A 19,798-nucleotide genomic window follows, 5' to 3' on the forward strand; every position below is an offset into this window, starting at 1 on the left:
AAATCACCGAGTGTATGATCGTCTTATTTACAGTTGGCCACACTGATATATGACGATCGGAATCTTGGGTTTGCTATTTGGTGGCAAAACCGTGGCGTTTTCTATTTTTTTTAAAGTAGCAAAAGAGTCGTGTCCGAGTAGTTGTCCAAAGACAACGTTCTTTTCGTCCAGCCACGGACAGGAATTACACGTAATCAAAAACTGGCATCCATTTGTGTTCGGCGTCCCGCTGTTCGCCATTGAAAGCAGGCCAGGCTTTGTGTGTTTTAGTATGAAATTCTCGTCATTAAAGTAAGTAGTTCCGTATATCGAGACGCTTCCAGTGCCGTCATTGTTAACGAAGTCGCCTCCCTGCACTACAAAGTCTTTTATTACTCTGTGAATAGTGGCGTTCTTGTACCCTATGCTCTTTAAATTCCTTTTGTATTCTCCCGTGCAGAATTGTCTGAAGTTCTCTGCTGTCTTAGGAACTACGTCGCTGAACAGCTCTATAACCAGTCTTCCAATCTTATTTTCTTCGTCCAAGAGACAGACATCCAGGAAGACCACTGGGTTGTCCTTGTTTCTTTGTGGCCTCAGTTCGGGATCCCTGATCTGCATTCCTGCTTCTCCCTTGCACACCCTCGAACCAAGGGCCCTCTCCAAGTTGCCTTCTGCAAATTTCAAAAGAAGGCAGATCGGAAAGCCTACTCCAGCTAATCTTCTCTCTTCGTAAGACCGCGCGAGTCGACCTAGTCTTCACAATTTCAGCCTCCCAAGGCGTTTTGGCCCACGGGTCCGTTTAATTTGTCTGTTGCTTAAAATAAGCCGTGTGGCGGTTGGCGCCACACGCTGTTGCGAGGATGTGGCAAATAGAGTTAGGAAAATGAGCAATAGAAGGCCGTGTCAGTTTTTTCTAAGAGGGTCGTGTAGATTTGGCGACAACTGCAGGGACTACCATCCGAAGGGAGCTCTGTTTGACGGTTCCAACCAGCACTCGACCTTTAGGAGCAGCGGTAGCAGTGGTTTGTTTGGCTCGAACAGCAGCAATACTCAGAATGGATCGTTCAATCCTTTTAGCAGCAACAAGAGTCAGGGAAGTTCAGGCAAACTAGGCATTTCGAACGGCAATCCGACCCTCCAGACACTGGAGTTAATTGGTATAGTGATTAACAGCGGCGTTTGGCCCTTTGGAAGGATAGGTTTGCCCAACCAGACTCCCGTGTTCGCGAGTTTAGACTTAAGTTTTGAGGAGTATCGCTTTAAATTCTACCAAAACAGCAGAAGCTGCTGGGAAAGTCTCCATTTTGAGACTCTAAGAATGCTTAATGAGCTTTACAGGAATTTTATTGAAAATGGAAAGTCTCGGGGTTGCTTGCCGAGCGACCACAAACTTTACAATCTAGATTTGAGCAAGTATTCTAAGATAGGCAACCTGTATCTTCCGAACTTAGGGAAGGAGTTCGTTTCTTCTGACAACCCCAGGCATCTATTTGAAAATCCAAGTGCGAACAGCAGCGGCAATTCGTCGTTCTCGTCCTCCGTATCCACTTCCACATTCCCATTTTCAAATGATTCGGCCTTCTCTTCAGGAAGGCACAACCCTTTCTCCGGTAACAATAACTCAACGGGAACGGTTTTCGGAGGAGTCAACACAAGTAATACCGACAGCTTTTTTTCTGGCTTTAGCTCAAATTTTGGGGGAGGCAACAGTTCAACAAACCCACCAACCAAGAGCGGAGACGTCTTTTCAAACTCTAACTCTGCAGGAAACGCCTTTGGGGGGTTCTCAAATGGCAGCAGCAGCAACCCTTTTGGTGGTCTTAACTCCTTTTCAAGCAGCAATAGCAACGCCCAATTTTCAAACTCACTCAATAGTAATACACAAACCACTCCTTTTGGGGTCTCACAGAAGGGCGTTTTTGGTGGAAATACAGGCACCTCACTCCCAACCGACTCGCCTTTCTCTACAAACCAAAACTCAACTTGGTCTTTTTTCGGGGGCAACTATAACAACAACAGCTCTCCACTACAGCAATCACCCTCAAATCCCTTCTTCGGCCTGTCGCCCGGAGCCTTCAGCGACCAAAAGTTCTCCCATGTAAGCGGCTGCAGCTCCGAAACCACATCTGGTCCTGGTCTAAGCGTCGCTCCCGTCTGCACCAAAAACACCAAATACTCCTTTAGAAATCCAGATGTGAACGACGAAACACTCATTGTGAACAAACAAGAACTACTTCTTTGGGAACGCGATGCCTTTGTGAACAAATCGTTTGAAAACAGTAAGATCCCAGAAAAAATACCTCCGAGGTCACTCAGAACATAACTACTGTTTCTCTCGCCCCCTGCTCTACTGCAGGACCCTATATACGTAAACCCTGTCAACTGCCAGTACCCACACTGAAAACACTCGCTAGCAACTCACTTTAAAACTCTCACATGCAAATCTACCTCACTCTCCGCTCCAAACCCAGTCTGCTGTTCTCACGGAGAACCCAACGCCCGCGACTCCAGGAGTTTCCTACCGGTCCGCGGCAGTAGCACCCCTTACCGGAACGGAGGTTTGCCCGTTCAAACGGAAACTCAGGACCGGCGCGCTCCCTGGCGGGCGCGCCCTTCCCTGCCCGAGGTCGCCAAGCACGGCAAGAAAAAGCCGCCGCCACTGGGGATCGAACCCAGGACCACATGGTTAAGAGCCATGCGCTCTACCTAGCTGAGCTATAGCGGCCCACGTCATCGGAGGAACGTTTTGGGTAAATAATATGATAGGTTTAAAGCGGAGGCGTTGTTTGGCACTAATTATGCGCAGTGAAGGCGGAGGTACCGGTGAAAGTTGACATAATATTCGTCAAATAGCCAGCGAGACGAGACCAGAGTTAAAGAGAGCAGCGAGAGGTTTTTAGGAATGCCAAAAAAGAATCCCGAGACTGAAGCGAGGGAGGACGAGGCAACTGGCCATGAGCCTTCTTCAGAAGGTTCGCGCGACTCGGAACCGGATCCCTGCGGAGCTGGGAAGTCGGAAGAGGAGTTAGATAAAAAGCCTGAGACAGACCAAGTTAGAATAGGATTATGGGACTTTTGCCAGTGCGATATATCAAAGTGCAGTGGCAGGAAGTTGTTGAGATTTAAGTACGCGAAAAGGCTTGAGCACGACAAAAGATATTCAAGAAGGTGGTCCGGGATCATACTGAGTCCAAGAGCCAAAAAGAAGCTGTCTCTGGAAGACAAGGACATAGTAAGCAAAGGTGGAATAGGAGTTATAGATTGTTCTTGGAACAAAATTGAGGAAATACCATTTCATAAAATACACAACGGAAATGAAAGACTTTTGCCGTTCCTGGTGGCGACAAACTCAACTCACTATGGGAGGCCATATGAACTGTCCTGTGCAGAAGCCATATCCTCCTGTTTGTACTTGCTTGGGTACGAAAGCCAGGCTAAAAAGGTGCTTGGAATATTTAAGGGAGGCCTTCACTTTTTTGAATTGAATAAAGAAGTATTTTCGCTTTACAAAAAACACGGATATAACCACAACTGCGTCGTCAGCATTGAGAATGAGTATTTGGATAAATACCACAGTGACAAAAAGAACAAGGAAAAAAGAGACTACAATTCCCTTTTCTCTTCCATGGACGAGTTGAGTGATGAGGACAATTCTGTAGGTTCCGAAGGCCTTTGCCAGTAAATTAGCCTCGAATCGGCTTCCTAGTGCTTTGTCTGTTCTTTTGACCTTACGCGTTGCTTAACTGGGTTTCAAAGTAACTCATCAGCGACAGCCTTGTCTGTTCATTCTCGCTTATACTAGAGTCTATGGTTTCAAATGAAATATATGGATAGCTGTGCCACTGGGATAAGTCGTCATTCAATAGGTCGATCTTCTTATCGTCATTAAAGTCGTTCTTGTCCTCGGAGATCCCGTAGTACTCACATGACTCGTCCCAAAAGTCTATAAGCGACTTTATTAACTCTTTGTTTATATATATCCCCCTGTTCGGCAACTTGTCCCCGCAATCCACGTCTGAAACGGACGACTGACTGTTACTTTCATCCAATTCACAACTCAAGTCACTCAGATTACTGCAAACAGGTGTGTTACCACTCTCATTCCAGCTCTCGTCCCCACTAAAAACGAATCTCTCGCTGAATCTCTTCTCTACTTTGGACAAGTTTTCAATCTCATTCTCAACGGCAATAATGTGTTTCAACAGACAACCTGGCTGTCTTATTCTAGAACAGGATTCTGATATTCTCCACTTCCTTTTCTTGTGATCATTTGTCATTCCACCAACGTAGTGACGATTTTCAAGATAATTATTCGCCATTTCTCTGGAAACCGGCAATAACGGCAAACAGAATACATGATCTGACATTTCGCTCACCAAGTTTTTTGTCAACCTCAACCTGCCGTCTCCGGGATCCGCGGATTCGGCTGTCTTTTCCGGTCCAATTCCGCACTCGCCAATTTGAGTTCCCCTATCTTTTTGTTCCTCTTTTGGGACGAATGACAAATACTCCTCCAGCGTGTAATTGTATTCAAATTCCTTTGATCCAACAACGTCGAAAACAGGCTTCTTCACCTCCTCAAAAAAGCTACCGTTTTCGCTTTCTGGCTCATCCTTGCATTCAAAATATCTGCAAGAACACAACGGAAATGGTTGTGTCACCAAAGAGGGAATGTGCACAACCTGGTCTTTTTTGTCGTCTCCAATAAGTATAGAGTCATCGGACCACAATATTCTCGGCTTTGCTTGAAATTCTTTGTGGTAGTCAAAACCATTTGTAATTGGCAACTGCATTGAAGGCAATTTTCCCGAGTACCCTTCACTAACGTCACATTCTCTCGCCTCGAGGAGCCAATTAATCAAATCCAGTCCGCTATACACTTTGGAATTGTAGTACTTTCTTTTAGTTAACTGCTCGCTCTTAACCTCTAATTCGTCGTTTACCTGCTCACTAGCGTTGCTTATGCTGTTTGGATAGGTTATAAACGCCCTCCTCTTTAAATAACCGCACTCCACACTAGTGCTCTTCATACTCACGTACAAATTCATCAGTGCGTCCTTCAATTCGCTGCAAAGATATACGCCATTAATGTTGTTGTCGTAATACCTTGAAAACTCCTCTTCTTGACTCTTTCTCTCATGTTTACCGTCGCAGTGATCGTATACAAAGTCCAACGTCGCCTCCGTGACCCTTCCACAGCTATTTAATGCCAGGAAAATCAGGCTTTCCGCATCTTCGTCAAAGCCATTCTCGTCAATTAAGCAGGTCAGTTTATGCTTAGACGTTGGTTGTGCAGATAAAATCAACTCCTTGTCGCTGTCCGAGTCCTTACCGCAAGCTGTGAGCTCGTCTATTGCCTCGTATCTAACCGACAACACGGTAATTCCGGAGTAACCGTGAAAATACTGCGATAAAAAAGTGTCGTCTATAGAGTACCTGTCCATAATATTATCCAAATAGTCTATAGATGACTCAATCAACTGTGTTCTTAGAGGGTAATAGTACATTCTATCCTGTTCTATGTCCCATTTGCTCATTCCCAACTCCCTCACAAATTCTACTTTAATATTAAAATGGTCATCCACATCATGTTCGCTATATTCTATTGTCAATAACGAGTATATAATCATTGGGTAGGTTGAGCAGTGCAGAACTATCCCGCTGTTGGTCTTCGCCACGCCTTCGTCTGCATTGCTGGTCCTCTGCAACACCCAGTCTATGTATCTAAATCTAGATGTTAAATTCCCAAGAGCCTCTGTAAACGGAATTGAAAACTCGCATAGTGGGACTGTTGAATTCTGATACAAATCTATAACAACAACCTTGCTACTTCTCGACTCTATAAATGCCAAAATGTTCGGGTATAGTGGATGAACTGCGAGTCCCGTTACATTCAAGTAAGAGGTATTTTTGTTTTTCAGCGTTTGAAGTTTCATCAGTCTCTCGGTATAAGAAACCATTGTCTTCAGCGTGTTACACTCGCTTTCGCCACGAGGGGTCTTATTGGCGTCCTCGTCCTTGTTTGGATACACCCTTTTCAATCTACAGTTTAAGGAAACCCCCTCCTCCAACTCCAATATATAGACGCACTTTCCGCCTACAACATATGAATTCGAGTCGTAACCGTAAGAAAAGCACTGTATTACCTCCTGCTCAAACTTATAGCAGTCATTCAAGTTGTACAGTACTTTAAACTCGTTGCCTGAATTTAGAGACAACCTTATTATTACCCTATTTGACAGCAACACAGACACCTCCATATAATCGTAAAAGCTTGCTGCAATTCCATATATGCTTGTATCGGAATCGAACTTCACTCTGTCAATCATGTATTCATTGTTCTCCAGCACAGATCTAATCATGTGGTCAACCTTGCTCTTCATTATTACCTCGTACTTGACGCTTTGTCCGTTTTGCAAAGACTTCCTTTCAATATGATTTAAACCCTCCCTCACTCGCTCCACGCTTAACTTTAATACGACTAGTTCATTCAAAGACCTCAAATACACGCATATTCCCTTATTCACGTTCTCGTAATAGTCATAACTTGTCTGCAACTTTAAGTCTTTTATCTCTTTTTCCGTCACATTGTCTATCGTCAATATCCTCTCGAAACAATATTTAATGTTAGTGTTTTCCGCGGAAACTCCTAAATCGCAGCCATTTTCCTCCCTTACCAGACTCAAAACCTCCAGACCACTCCCATTTGAATCATACTTTTGAACAACCACTGGCCCTCTTATGCCCAAATCGGCCCCACTACACGCTTTCATACAAGATTCCACCTCGTTGTCTATTATTCTAGAGGAATACACATTGTAACACAAATGCGACGACGAATAGTTTTTCTCTTTTGGGATCAATGCATTTGTCAATAACGACGTTATATTCGGACCTCTATGACGCCAAACTACCTTTGAACCTTTATAGGGAGTCTGCACCAGTTTAACCATTTTACTTGTGAAACAATGCTTATCTCCCAATGTTTATAGCATATCTCTCGCACGCCTCAAATACAAAGTGACTAAATCGGCACTATCGCACCAAAGTAACCTTAACTTATCACGTTTTTTCCTTCCTGTATCTATCACCTTTCAATTATCTACAGCACAATGTATCGCCATATAAACCTTCAGGCCCTAACTTCCCAAAAATGACCTTCTGTCTCTCATGCAAAATACACATATATAAGTGATTCATCCACTAGCAATATAAGCGACACAGACGAAAAATCCAAAACTATTTTCTTAAGTAATTCATTCTGTTGTATTCTTTCGCTTGTATACCTAATGGCGCCCAAAATTCCCTTGGTTAGCGTTGGTATGTCTGCACAGTAAATCTTCTGTAATATTCAGAGGCTGAGTTAAAAGTTAACTTCAATGGTGGAGTCAGACAGTCGTGTATTCCAACTCGCAGGATACCCATTTCCACTTTGTGGAAAAGAAGAAGGCAGCAACACGCTCCCTGAAACACTCAATTTAAAGTTGCCACAGTGCTTGCTCCGTTAAAGACCAAAGTAAAGGACAACCGTGCGTTCTTGACGCTTCAGTGCTCAGACAGTTCAGTCCGTAAAACAAAATAACTTACCAACCTGCTGTACAAACTCTCACTAATCACAGTCAGTTCCCCATCCTCATTTACACTGCATATCAAATTCCGCTTGTCGAAACCCATTTAGTACTTAAGTTGCCCTAACGCGTTGTTTTTTGAACTTCTTTCCGTTCCACAAAAATTTGCAAATCTCGCTGGCTTTTATTTATACATAAATATACAATTGCTTTCTTTGCAAACTAATAAATTACACTACTACGCAGTTCCCGCCAGCCCGAACTCAGACCCTTGTATAGAGTATGCAAAAGTGCGCATGTATTTTGTGGGGCGCGGACACGTCACCCTGTTTGAGGCGGTTGCATGTGATACCGGCAACAAGACGGCCATAAACGACTATTTAGAGTTAAAGCCGGAAGTAAACGATGAAAAAACAAGCGGAAGGCCGTAGCTACCCTTCTTCCTTCCCCTAAACAGCTACTCTACTCTCGCAGGCCTTTCTAATATCAAGAAAATACGAAATGGGAGTTTCCGTATGATAGAAACACAAGCTAAGCTATAAATGAGTGCGAATCGTTAAGACAGTTCTCTTACCATTCCACCAAAAAATCGCTATTGAATTACGCGAATGAAGTTGTACTATTCCAATTTACAGAATACACTAATGTTTACACGCAACTTTTTGGTTTAAAGCATTCGGTCGTTGACTGTTTTCAATAAACACAAACATATAGTTGAGTTAATGAGTTCTTTTATTTAAGGCAATAGGCAATAAAATGAAAAAAGAGGTTGTTGAAAACAGAATTAGGCACGAAAAAAGCGAATTCCAGCCGTAGTACTCGCTAATATATGCAGTTAATGCGCCCTGTGCAACAGCTCCTAAGGAACCAAGTCCATTAACTATTCCAGTAGCCATCGAATCAATATACTTGGTTTTTAAACCAGAATTGTCCAAAATATCTTGTGTAGCAGTAGATCCAAGAATACTGTCTGGCCCAGAAATACAAAATCCCATGAGCATTATACCAAACAATATCAGAAAATTAGCTTTAAATGAAGTAATAATGATAAAATTTATAATGCTAAATGATATCATGATTGTCATATAGAATGTTACCATAATCCTTTTTCCAGAAAAAATACCGTCTGCAATGGAGCCAGCAGAAATAGCACCAGCAATACCTCCTATATCAAACAACATGGAAGAGTAACCGGCAATTGACGGATCGTAATTTAATACTCTAATTAGATAATAAGGCAACCAAAACAACAGTGAATATCTTATCAATTTGACCAAAAAATAACAAATTGCAATGTTGAATATGTTTTGAACTTTGAACAGTAACTTTACCTTATCCGATAAACTTATATTTTCCTCATTATAGATACGATTAAAGGACGTACAATACAAATCGTTTGTTTCACTGTAATTATTTTTCAATGAATCCTCAGTAGATTCGCCTTTCTCTATTTCGTTTTCCTCTAACATTGTTATCGTTTTGTCGGAATTTCCTGTTTTTTTATATTTATTTTTCGTAGGTGACAATTCTGAGCTTAAACTGTATGTATCTTGAGTAAAGAATTTACTTAAACTGCGATCATTTAAACCGGTTTGGTGTTTTTTTTTTAAACCATCTAAAGATTCGTCTGAAACAGCTTCGCCGCTGTCATTGGGAGAATCCAAGCTAAATTTATCCTCCTTTCCCTCATCCCCAAGACAAATGCCCTCTAGTACTGACGAATTTGAATAGGACACTAATTTATTTGATGAGTTGTCTCTAATAGTGCTACAATTAGTTGTATCCATGGAACTTCCAAAGTTACTGTCACAATAACTATCTTTAACATCCGCAAAATTGCTGCTAATAGGATTATTATCACCATAACTAAAATCCAAATACTCTTCGTCTCTATTATTCTTATTTGTGTCTTTCATCATTATTATTTTGACTGACTCTTCATATTTGAAGTTATTCGCCGGTTGGTTTAAATACTTATATATAAGTATGCCAAACATAAATACCAATACTGAAGGAATGTAAAATACGGACCTCCATCCCAACTTAGAACATATTGAAGCTGAAAACCCGGTAGAAATAATGGCTCCCAACTGCTGGCTTGTTGTCCAAACGCTAAGTATCTTACCTCTATTGTTTAAACCAAAACACTGAATTAAATACTTAACTAGCATCGGATATGCCCCAGCGTGAAATAAACCATTAAAAAACCAACTAAACAAGAGTGAAATCGAGTTATTCGATAATCCAAATATTACCGAAGAGACGGATGACAACAAAAATGAACAACACAGGTACTTATTTATCATTATTGACTCAAAAAGTGAGGGTAATATAAGCTGTCCCAGTGCATAAGATCCCAAAAACGCCGTATCAATCCAACCCAACATCGAGGTTGGGAGTGACAAATCGTCCTGAATTTGTAACTTCACAACTGAAAATGGTTTCCTAGTTGAATACAATACCATATATGACGTATATGCTAACAAGAACTGACAATACTCATCCTTAGACATCTTTGGAAGGAATTTATTTATCAATTTTGTATTAACATAATTTAAAATTTTACTTAGTATAGGATAGCAGTGTCCAGCATAAGCATTGTTACTTTTATTTTCTATGATTGTATTATCAACAATGTAACCTCCTATTATTTTGTTATCTGTTTTAGTTTCATTCTGCTTTTTTTTATCAAAAACCAATCTACTAATATTCGCACTTAGGTTCCCATTTGTTTTGTTTAAAAGGGTAACCACTCCCACTTTAAAACTGCCTTCGTTAACAGTGCTTTCACCATCCATCAATATGCAAAATTTGTTGTCCATATCATGGTCAATGTTTGATTTTAAACTGCTTTTTTCAAGCGAAGAATAAAAAGTTGAATTTTTCCCATCTAATAACTCAGTTCCAGTTACACCAAACTTGTCATATTCCGAACCATCCAACAACTCTATATCATCCTTTGTTAGATCTATTTCCTCTTCACAATAACCGTCATTGAATTCCCTATTTAGTATTGAAGCGTCCCTCATTCATGAACCAGGCATACGCACTTTGTCTTGTTGTGTTATATCAAAAGCGTGTTAGTTTATTTCATATATTAAGAATTACTTATATTGAATCAATTACTTTAAAGTATTCTCCCAGCAATTTTCAATTCAATTCTCACTTAATTTGCAATTAAACACTAACAGTTTTACTAATCTCGCATTAACTACATTTACCACTTATTTCCACTCAAAAAAGACTTTAAATACTCAATCAGACTTATCTATTAAAACAATTGCTCATCCAATATTCACTTTTTTACTCTACTTAAGTATAATTCATCTGAACAAATATGGTATTGTAATACCATTAATAACTTTAATTATTAAATAAAATCATCCAACTCGTTCCAATTTGTTCAGGGAGTATGCATCTGTAAATGAACTCACATCCGTCTACGTTAAGGTATTTTGTTTTTCCAACAAATACTCAGGTGTATTATTAATAATATGAAAACAAATATCAATAAATGGGCAAAACACCTCCATTTTTAATTATTGTCTTTTTTGCGGTATAATATTACTAATGATCTTTTATGTGGGAAGAGGAAAAAGTGTGAATATTACATCCGTTAAAGTTCGTTAAATTAATAATTTTATATGGAACCTTCAGATAAATAAAACTTTCCTTCTTTGTTACTGTGAAAATCCACCTCAAATAAGCCGTTAATAAGTTTGCAATTGCTCTTGATAAAGTCATCCACCTGGTCCACCAACAACCACTGAGATTCTTCTGTTCCCGCATCCTTAATTAACAACAACTTGAACTTGTTATTTCCAGTTCTGGTGGATGCTTGAATCTCGTTTCCAGATATATTGAATCGCCAAATAGGTAATTTCGTCGTCTTTACTTCTATTAAGGCAAGTATAACTGCCTTATTTTGTGATATCTTCACCCCCTGATTTATGTATTCTCTTGTTATTATAAAATCAAACGGCAAATAACTCTCATCTATTGAATTTAACCAAACCAATTTAATCACGGTTTCGTCTGTTTCTTTAAATAGTTTAATCCTGCACTTTATTAGTTTTTCTGTTTTATTAATATTTTTATTGTCGTCATCTATTCTCATGTTTTGAATACTAATTAAGTCCTTCAAAATGTCGCCATTATCATTATTTAAATCCATGTTATAGTCATCTTTTTCAAAATTGTTACTCAATATTAAATATTTAGATAAGTAATCCTCAATTAATTCAAACTCTATTGACTTCAAGGTAAATGTTCTTGATATTATATTTGGCAATATTTCCTCAAATGACACTTTCTCTCCCCATGTTCCTATTTTCAAGTTCGCCTCCTCTATCGATAAAAGATTGTCATTTTCATCTATATTGTCGCTGACTAACGATATTGGGTTTGGTTTTACATATCCCTTTATTAAATCATCCAAAGTAACATTGTTTTTAGTCATTTCTGTTCGACTCAAAAACAATGCCTTACCACTACTTGGTATATCTACCGAAAATTCTTGTCTATTTGTTTCTGTCTCTTTCTTCGTAATGCAATTTTTACTCGAACAAAGTTCCAAAAACTCCAGACCCACTTTCACTATTGTTTCAGATCTAATGTTTTCCTCGTTGTCTTGATCCTCTTTGCTTACTGAACTGTTTGACGAAAATATTGTGAAATGCTTTAGCAACAACATTACTCTTTGTTGTGTGGATAATATAAGTAATTCGTATAAATCAATTCCAATAACCCTACTTATTTCAAAACTTTCTTTTATTGGCTCAATTAATAATTTATACAAATCCACCAATTGATCTCTTTTGTCCATATTCTTATTTATAAACAACATTGATGACTTTTTATCCTGGATTCTTTTAAATAGCACCCCTGTTGTCGTCATGCTTCTTTTTGGCAAATTCAGCTCTTTCTCTCTTTCCCTTAATTCGAATTCTAATTCTATATTACTCACTTCCACCTCAAATGTGTTCATAAAAATAACTAACCAGTCTGCCAACAACATCGAAACTTCACCCACCCTATAACAATTCCTATTTGGCATAGCAATTCTCATATTACCCTCATCTATACCATTTGCATTGCCAGTGTCACTGTAACTTGAAACTTCATCGTAACTTGAGTTTATGTTATTTCCAGAAATAAAACTGTACTTTACGGGTTCAAAAGGAACGTAAGATGAGTTAAGTAACAAATTGCTAACCATCTCATCTTCAGAAATACAATACTCGCATAAATTTTCATCATGCATCTCCTCCTTTGAATTGCTTGCCGATTTTTTATCATTCAATATTGTCAGTATAGATAAATACACATCCAATGATTTGTATTTAAGCAGCAGTATAAACGTTCCCCAAAATTCTAGTGTTAGCCACAGTTTATTTCCCAATTTAGATATCGCTTTTTTATTATTGCTAAAACATCTTGTTCTATGTTTTATGTTATAACACTCTGATAATGTCTTCACTTTGAATATCTCCTTATAAAAAAAATAAGAATTTGTATTTGGAGTCAAAGCTAATGGTATGGTAAATTGATCGTGTTTATAGTTTCTAATGTAAATGTCCTCCAAACAACAATTATCACGATTGTAAAACCTCAACCTGCCTTTTATTGGCACTTTGCCATGTTCACAAAGCCGTTTCCACCACAAAGACTTTTTTCTCAAATTGAATTTGCAATAAATATCAACAAACTTGTTGATTGATACGCTTATAAAAGATTCAAACTTTATTCTTCCTTCTTTTGATTCGTCTTCTAATAAACTAGGACACTCTTTCAGCCATAAATACGCGTAATGTTGATGTATAGGTTGTTCCGATACAAGAGAAAGAAAAAATGGCATCAGGCCCTTTACTCTTTCCTTTTTTATGAACTTGCTAAATACCATAAATGTACCACGGAAAAAATCGTATGGATCTGACCAAACCATTGTGTTGTAATCAACATTTACCCAGTTGTAAATTGTACTTTTCATTAGTGGAATATACAAAAGCGAATCTTTGTAAAATGCTTTCTTTAAATCGAGTGAAATGTCAAAATCACTTTGTTGTCCTATTAATTGATATATATCACACAAAGTATCTATAAGTGATTTGTTCGCGTTATTATTTTTATTACTTTGACGAATTACCTCTTCCTCACTGATATCCATCCACTCCTTATACAACGCTTTCCACCACTCCGACTGCAATAATTTGTCTCTTGTTACACCAAAACCAAAAGAAGCCAACTCCGTCAAATGGTCCATTTCCGACTCAACCGGAAAAAACAACCCTGTTGAAGAACAACATTTGATCCTATCAATACTTTCGCCTCCACTTTCAAATTCTCGTTTGATACTTTTTAGTATTTTTATTAAAGACGCTGTCGAAATTTGTGTTGTTACACCCAAATTTTCCAATGTCTCTATTACCCTTCTCAACTCGTCGCCTTCGTCTTCCTCAATTCTTTTGTATGTAAATCTATTGGAAATCCTGCTTTCTTCATTTACTTTGTGTGGTAGCTGTACTTTGTACGCATTTCTGAGTGTGACAGGAAGCGAATTTAGCATTGTCCTCGATATGTATTTCGGAATACCTTCCAATTCTATATCTGGAACGATTAGCTCGTTTGGCTTACTCAACAACGGATCCTTGATTTTCTCGCCACTTTTCGCATCTTTACCTTTATCTGCGCAATAGTAGTCTCTACTATTTAGTGAAATCGGAATCCAAGAATACTCTGGCAATACACTGTCTAAAAAATATGAGCTATATGAACGTCTCGAATATTCATTTGCAACCTGAATCAAAGCACCTGCCCTCATTAAATATATTAGATGTTTGCAGTAAAAGCAACTCGATGAACTTAAAGGATATGTGTTATTGTCTACCATCCAGCTTAGCGAAACGGAGTCAGTTTTTGGTGGCAATCTGTCAAAATTGCAGCCTACATACCATTGCTCAAGTAAATTTATGAATTTGTTCATAAATGACCTAAAATATTGATCATTTAAATCAGACTCACTTCCCGTTGAGGGATTTTGCACAATATAATCTGAAGAAATCTCAACAAAATTAAACCTATCACAAACTCTCGAAAAGACCCATTCAACTACTGGTGGCCATAGTGGTGGAACTATAGTTAGCCCTTTATATTCAAAATTTTGGTTAGTATTGTTATTCTCATCAACACCGGTGTTGTCTCCATGCTTTGACTTATTAGTGGCATTCTTTTTAAAAGCATTCTTTTTCGATCTTTCCCAATTTGAGTGCAGAGTCAACAATGAAGTCAGTGATTTGCTAACCTGTGACATCCTGAGTGAAACAGAAGTTGGTTGAACCATATTTCTGACCTCTGACTTGTTTTCCTGTAACTGAAGTTTGGAGCCACAGTCTCCACAAATTTTCCGATTATTCATGAATGAACATCTCGCAAGCTTGTCTTTATTTAACAACTCTTCCTCACTAGCATAGCTTTTCGGTGGGTCCTTGTTATACATTAATGCCTTCAAAAATGAAGGTGAATAGGTTTGAACCACTATCGGCAACTTCATCAGTGCCCTAAAATCCGAATCCACCAGGCTCTTGTCCTCTATTATAAGAGGCGTAATTTTCAATAATATCCTTTGTATGTCCTTATTCACTGCGTACTCCCAGACCTTCTCTATGAGTTGGTCAATCTCCTCAATTATCCATTTATAAAAACTACTCTTCGTTATAACCTCAATTTTAAATACGCTTTCTATGAAATCCCTCATCTTGAAGTCACTCAAATTGTAAATTCTCTCGTTAAAAAAATCCATCTGACAGATATTGTCTATTATTTCTCTACAGTCATCGTAGTTGTTCGCTTTCCAGTACTCCGTAAATGACTCCTCCGGAATAAACACTTTTTTAGCTCTTAAGTCATTTATAGTTACCCTTCCGCCTTTGACTGTTGGAATTATTTTCAAGTTGTAGCAAAAATTCTCAAAATTACAGAACCAATCTTTCTCTTCTTTTTCATTGTTCAAGTAATAATACACCAATAAAAATACTGTGTCGTCGCTTATTCTATTTAATAAATCGTTTACCTTATTCGAACTTAACACACGGAAAATGCTTATGTATTTTATGTTGTATGACAAAATTGACTGTGATATCACTAATCTTAGTAGTTGTACTGCTTTTGTGTCCGCAAATTGCATGCATGTATGCCCACATACTAACACAGGATGCAATACCGGTAAAACAAAGTTCATTTGTTTTAACAATTCAATATGCAGTTTACAAATTAAACAGTGATTGTCATTGTTGCTCTTTGCTTTCACACACAACTCTGGTGTTCGAATGTTTAGATAAACCTGGTCGTATTTGCAAAATGATCCATCTATTTTGCAAATAAATGGTCTGTTTAAGAGTTCACTTGCACATTTAATCGACAATGGTGAGTCATATTCATTTGATTTTTCAGGAATCCAGCTGAATTTTATCAGGTCAGAGGCATTTAGTTCGCAACAATCGTACGAGCTTAATTCACTGCCTATTTTGTCGCAATTAAGGCTTTTCTCAAGCAAAACATTGGTGGTAAATAGAGAATATTCTTGGTTAATCGCCCGTATCACTCTGGAATATAAGTAATTATTGTTAATAAGACTGGCAATAAGATCCGTTATTTGATTCTCAAATACCACTTTCAAAATGTATTTGTTCCATTCATTGTCGACAATATAATTCTCCCTGTTTGCTGTCAATATTAAGTCTTGTATGTTAACGTGGAATGGAATATGCAGTTTGTTGTCTAGCGGAAATGTGCAAAATAGTTTGCCGTTTATTCTCTTCTGTTTTCCAAAAACAGAAGAACCCAAGGAAAACGTGGCATTGTTAGACGAACTGGTGCTTGTTTCTTCCAAAGTTACATCGCGTTTGTTGTTTGTATGATATAATGGTAACGCAATTGACCAATTCGTTGACCTTCTTGAGACTCTATCTCTGATTACAGATGAATCTTCTATGAAAGACGCAGACTCGGTAGGTGCGTTAATGCTCCAATTAATGATCATAAAGCACGAGGAAACGGAACCTTCCCTAAGCAGTTCAGATTTGGTGCTGTCTAAATCGTCCTCATCAAACTGCCTCACCTCCAAATTAACAATTTCAAACCCTTTTATGTCGGAAAAAGGGTCAACTTCAATTCCGCTCTTATCTGGAGAAAGGTTGACTAATTCCGATATCCTTGGAATTAATTTTAAAACGTTCGCAAATAAAGTCCTCCTTAGTAATGGAAAAATCACATTTTTGTCTGACGAGCAAAATCCTGAGTTTCTTCTTGGCTCAACATCAATTACTATTGACTTTATATTTCTCAAAAAAAGGAGGAGATCTGGAACGAAGGTTTCGTGTATAGCGGATAATAGTGCTGGAAACACCCTTTTTTTGTCATTCCCAAACGGAAGAAAGTGTACTGTTCCCTTTGAAAAACAGCAATCACTCACACTTGTCTTTTTTTCTATCCACGGAACACCATACTCTAATACATTATTGTGTATGGTCTTAACAACATCTGGAAAGTCCTCCTCCTCTTCCCATTTTGGAACTATGTAACTTAAACCTATTTCCTCATCTGGTTCACTTGAAAATCTTATTGAATAGGCACTGCTGTATATTCCTGGTTTGTTTGTTATTTTAAAAAATGACATATAACCTATTCCTTTCTCGCCTGTGAAGCATCTCGATTCAGAATTCTTTTTTGAGGAATTTCCTATGTCACATACGGATTCAATGTTTTTTGCCGTCATTCCGACCTCGTTTATATGCACAACCAAACAGTCCCATCTAAGCAATATGTATATTCTAGGATTATTTTTGAAATCTGAATTATCATTCTCAATGAAATTAGAGTCGTCTGCATTCTGCAGTATTTCAAACAAAACTCTGCCAAATGAGGAGTAAAGTTCGTTAGTAAGTATACAAATAAACCTATCTTGTCTCTCTCTTTGCAACTCATTTGAGAGAAATAAGTTCCTTCTTATCTCATTTATATGCTCCTTCGCTTCTTCAGATTTCATCCTTCACACACAACCTCACGTATAACTTAATTATTCCAGTAAATACGGCCTATTTTACAAGTGAGAAAACCAGAACGTTGTTTCTATTGTAGGTATTGACTTTCCCTATTAAGTCGCCAGATATCTGCATCAACACGTCATTCTGCCCACTGAAACCACCCTGTTTACTCGCTCCCTGACCAAAAAGTTGGCTTTAATAAAAAATTATATTCAAATCTTCCTTTAAAAACTTCAAAGAGGGCTACAACCCGTCAATGAAAAGCCTATTGAAAAATTTATAAAGTCTGCCTTTTAATTAAATCTAACTAAATTCGCAAGCAAGTCTTCACACATGTAAATTCCACGCTCATCCGCTCTAGATTTCATGTAAACCGCAAACCATTAAAATCGCATTCGCTTTATTCCCCCTACGATTTTACAGCAGTTTTCCAAAGTTTATTATGTTCATCAAACAACCGTGTTACTTTGCGCGGGAGTTTTGTTAAATGCTTGAGACGGTATCGACAACAGTTTGCATGTAATAAAGTGATCGCCATAGCGACTCAAAGGTCGCAAGTTCGGAGCCAAGACAGGGGTTTCCTATATTAGCTAGTGAAAACGAGGTGTGAGTGGAAAAGATGTCATTATAAGGGTGAATAAAAGTTAATTGGACAACAAGGACATTTAAGAAAGGCACAGCGAATAAAACTACCATTTAATTAAAAGTTATTGTTTTTATCTCAAAGGAATTGATGTCCAAGAGCACAATAGAGGGATTTGCGGAAAAATTTGGAATGGTGAAGCAGGCAGGCCCATCATTTGGAAATTTGTAGGAGTCAAATTTGGGTTGATTTCCAGCAAATATTACGTGTGGGAATTCTTTGTCGCGGTAGTCAAGAATGAAGGGGTCATAATTTGAAAAAGGATAACATGGTATTACATCCGGACAAGCCGGAGCGAGATTCCTAGACAAAATGCAAAATTTCAGAGCTTCGATTGGATCTTTATATGAAGTATAAAACGATATTTTTGAAATAGTTTTTCCAGATATGCCAGAAATCCTGACGTTATTAACTCTAAACAAACACGGATTGGTGAACGACACGAGTGACTGATACTTTTTTGCATGTTTAAAGATGTATGGTTGAAATGGAGGTTGGGGCAGTGAAATTGGAACCGGGTCTTCATCTCCAGGCATAATTGCAACCGAAACACAAGACGCAAGTTGTGATATAAAGGAATCAAATATTTGAAGTCTTTTTGAGAGGACCTGACTGTTGACAATGAGTTTAGTCCCAGTTCCAGTATTTGTTTCCTCTGCTGTGTCTAATAACTGAATCGAGTTGCCTGCAATTATTAACTGAGATATTCTAGAAGATACAAATTTTTGTTCGTCATTAAATGCCCCAACTCCAAGAATAAAGTCCCTCAGGAGCTGTAAGGAGAGCGAGTTCTCTTTGTCTTGACCGATGCTCATTCCGGAAATAAAACCAACATAAACCGGCAGAGTTGAGTCTATTAAGTTGTTTTCTCTAATTAATATATTCTCCGGAACAATAGAGAATGCGTAGTCTTTAACTAAAAAGTCCCCACACGATATTTGGTGTCCCCTTAATGCAATTACAGTTCCAGATAACAACTCCTTTGCAGATATCTTACTTTCAATTATACTGCTGTCAATCAATAATGGCACCCTGGAGGAACTGTCTTCTATATAAATCTTATCATCCTCACTCATGTAATCCTCACCGTCACCCTCACTGCTGGAATTGTAAATGTCCTGAAGGTACTCATCTAATATAGTTGGCCTTTTCTTCATTTCCTTTGTTACCAGCCCAATAACCACGCACTCCACGTCTATTTTTATATCCTTCAACTCTTTAACTATAGGTATCCTGCCTCCACTCTCCGTCTTTGCCCTAAAATTTGCCTCACACTCATTTTCAAAGTCTTCAAAAGTGCAGCAACCCCACTTAACCCGTGCTGACTCTTGGAGAAATGGCAACAGACCTGTGAATCTTGAAAAACAAAGATGACAATACTGATATTGAAAGTCAAATTTATTTACCTTGAACCTCCCACACTCATCTGCTAAATTAATTTCTGGTCTTTTAAACTCCTTTTCATCCGTGTCCATTTGATAAGCAAGTAACTAGTATCTAATACGCCAATTCAAGAAACTCGTTCGGCTCTAAATCCGTCCAGCTAAACGCAAGGCAACATACAC

General features: G+C 38.4%; 7 protein-coding genes across 7 annotated transcripts; 2 read left to right on the plus strand and 5 right to left on the minus strand.

Moving 5' to 3' along the window:
• Positions 1-27: 27 nt before the first annotated feature.
• Positions 28-600, minus strand: FG386_002702 (cyclophilin type peptidyl-prolyl cis-trans isomerase; the record flags this gene model as incomplete). Its single annotated transcript, XM_067342151.1, has 1 exon — positions 28-600. The coding sequence occupies one exon, from the start codon at positions 598-600 to the stop codon at positions 28-30; it is 573 nt and encodes a 190-aa protein (XP_067197756.1).
• Positions 601-865: 265 nt separating this feature from the next.
• On the plus strand, positions 866-2,305 carry FG386_002703 (zinc finger protein; the record flags this gene model as incomplete). The annotated part of the gene is made up of 1 exon (XM_067342152.1): positions 866-2,305. One exon carries the CDS (start codon positions 866-868, stop codon positions 2,303-2,305), a length of 1,440 nt encoding a protein of 479 aa, XP_067197757.1.
• A 579-nt stretch (positions 2,306-2,884) lies between these two features.
• On the plus strand, positions 2,885-3,664 carry FG386_002704 (Yor006cp-like protein; the record flags this gene model as incomplete). Its single annotated transcript, XM_067342153.1, has 1 exon — positions 2,885-3,664. One exon carries the CDS (start codon positions 2,885-2,887, stop codon positions 3,662-3,664), a length of 780 nt encoding a protein of 259 aa, XP_067197758.1.
• Positions 3,665-3,710: 46 nt separating this feature from the next.
• On the minus strand, positions 3,711-6,935 carry FG386_002705 (uncharacterized protein; the record flags this gene model as incomplete). Its single annotated transcript, XM_067342154.1, has 1 exon — positions 3,711-6,935. The coding sequence occupies one exon, from the start codon at positions 6,933-6,935 to the stop codon at positions 3,711-3,713; it is 3,225 nt and encodes a 1,074-aa protein (XP_067197759.1).
• Positions 6,936-8,269: 1,334 nt separating this feature from the next.
• Positions 8,270-10,579, minus strand: FG386_002706 (sugar phosphate permease; the record flags this gene model as incomplete). The annotated part of the gene is made up of 1 exon (XM_067342155.1): positions 8,270-10,579. The coding sequence occupies one exon, from the start codon at positions 10,577-10,579 to the stop codon at positions 8,270-8,272; it is 2,310 nt and encodes a 769-aa protein (XP_067197760.1).
• Positions 10,580-11,190: 611 nt separating this feature from the next.
• Positions 11,191-17,592, minus strand: FG386_002708 (sacsin like HSP90 chaperone domain; the record flags this gene model as incomplete). The annotated part of the gene is made up of 1 exon (XM_067342157.1): positions 11,191-17,592. One exon carries the CDS (start codon positions 17,590-17,592, stop codon positions 11,191-11,193), a length of 6,402 nt encoding a protein of 2,133 aa, XP_067197762.1.
• A 694-nt stretch (positions 17,593-18,286) lies between these two features.
• On the minus strand, positions 18,287-19,708 carry FG386_002709 (DNA polymerase delta2; the record flags this gene model as incomplete). The annotated part of the gene is made up of 1 exon (XM_067342158.1): positions 18,287-19,708. The coding sequence occupies one exon, from the start codon at positions 19,706-19,708 to the stop codon at positions 18,287-18,289; it is 1,422 nt and encodes a 473-aa protein (XP_067197763.1).
• Positions 19,709-19,798: the final 90 nt, after the last annotated feature.

This window comes from Cryptosporidium ryanae (genome assembly GCF_009792415.1).
Source record: "Cryptosporidium ryanae isolate 45019 chromosome Unknown contig_5, whole genome shotgun sequence".
NCBI classification, from domain to species: domain Eukaryota; phylum Apicomplexa; class Conoidasida; order Eucoccidiorida; family Cryptosporidiidae; genus Cryptosporidium; species Cryptosporidium ryanae.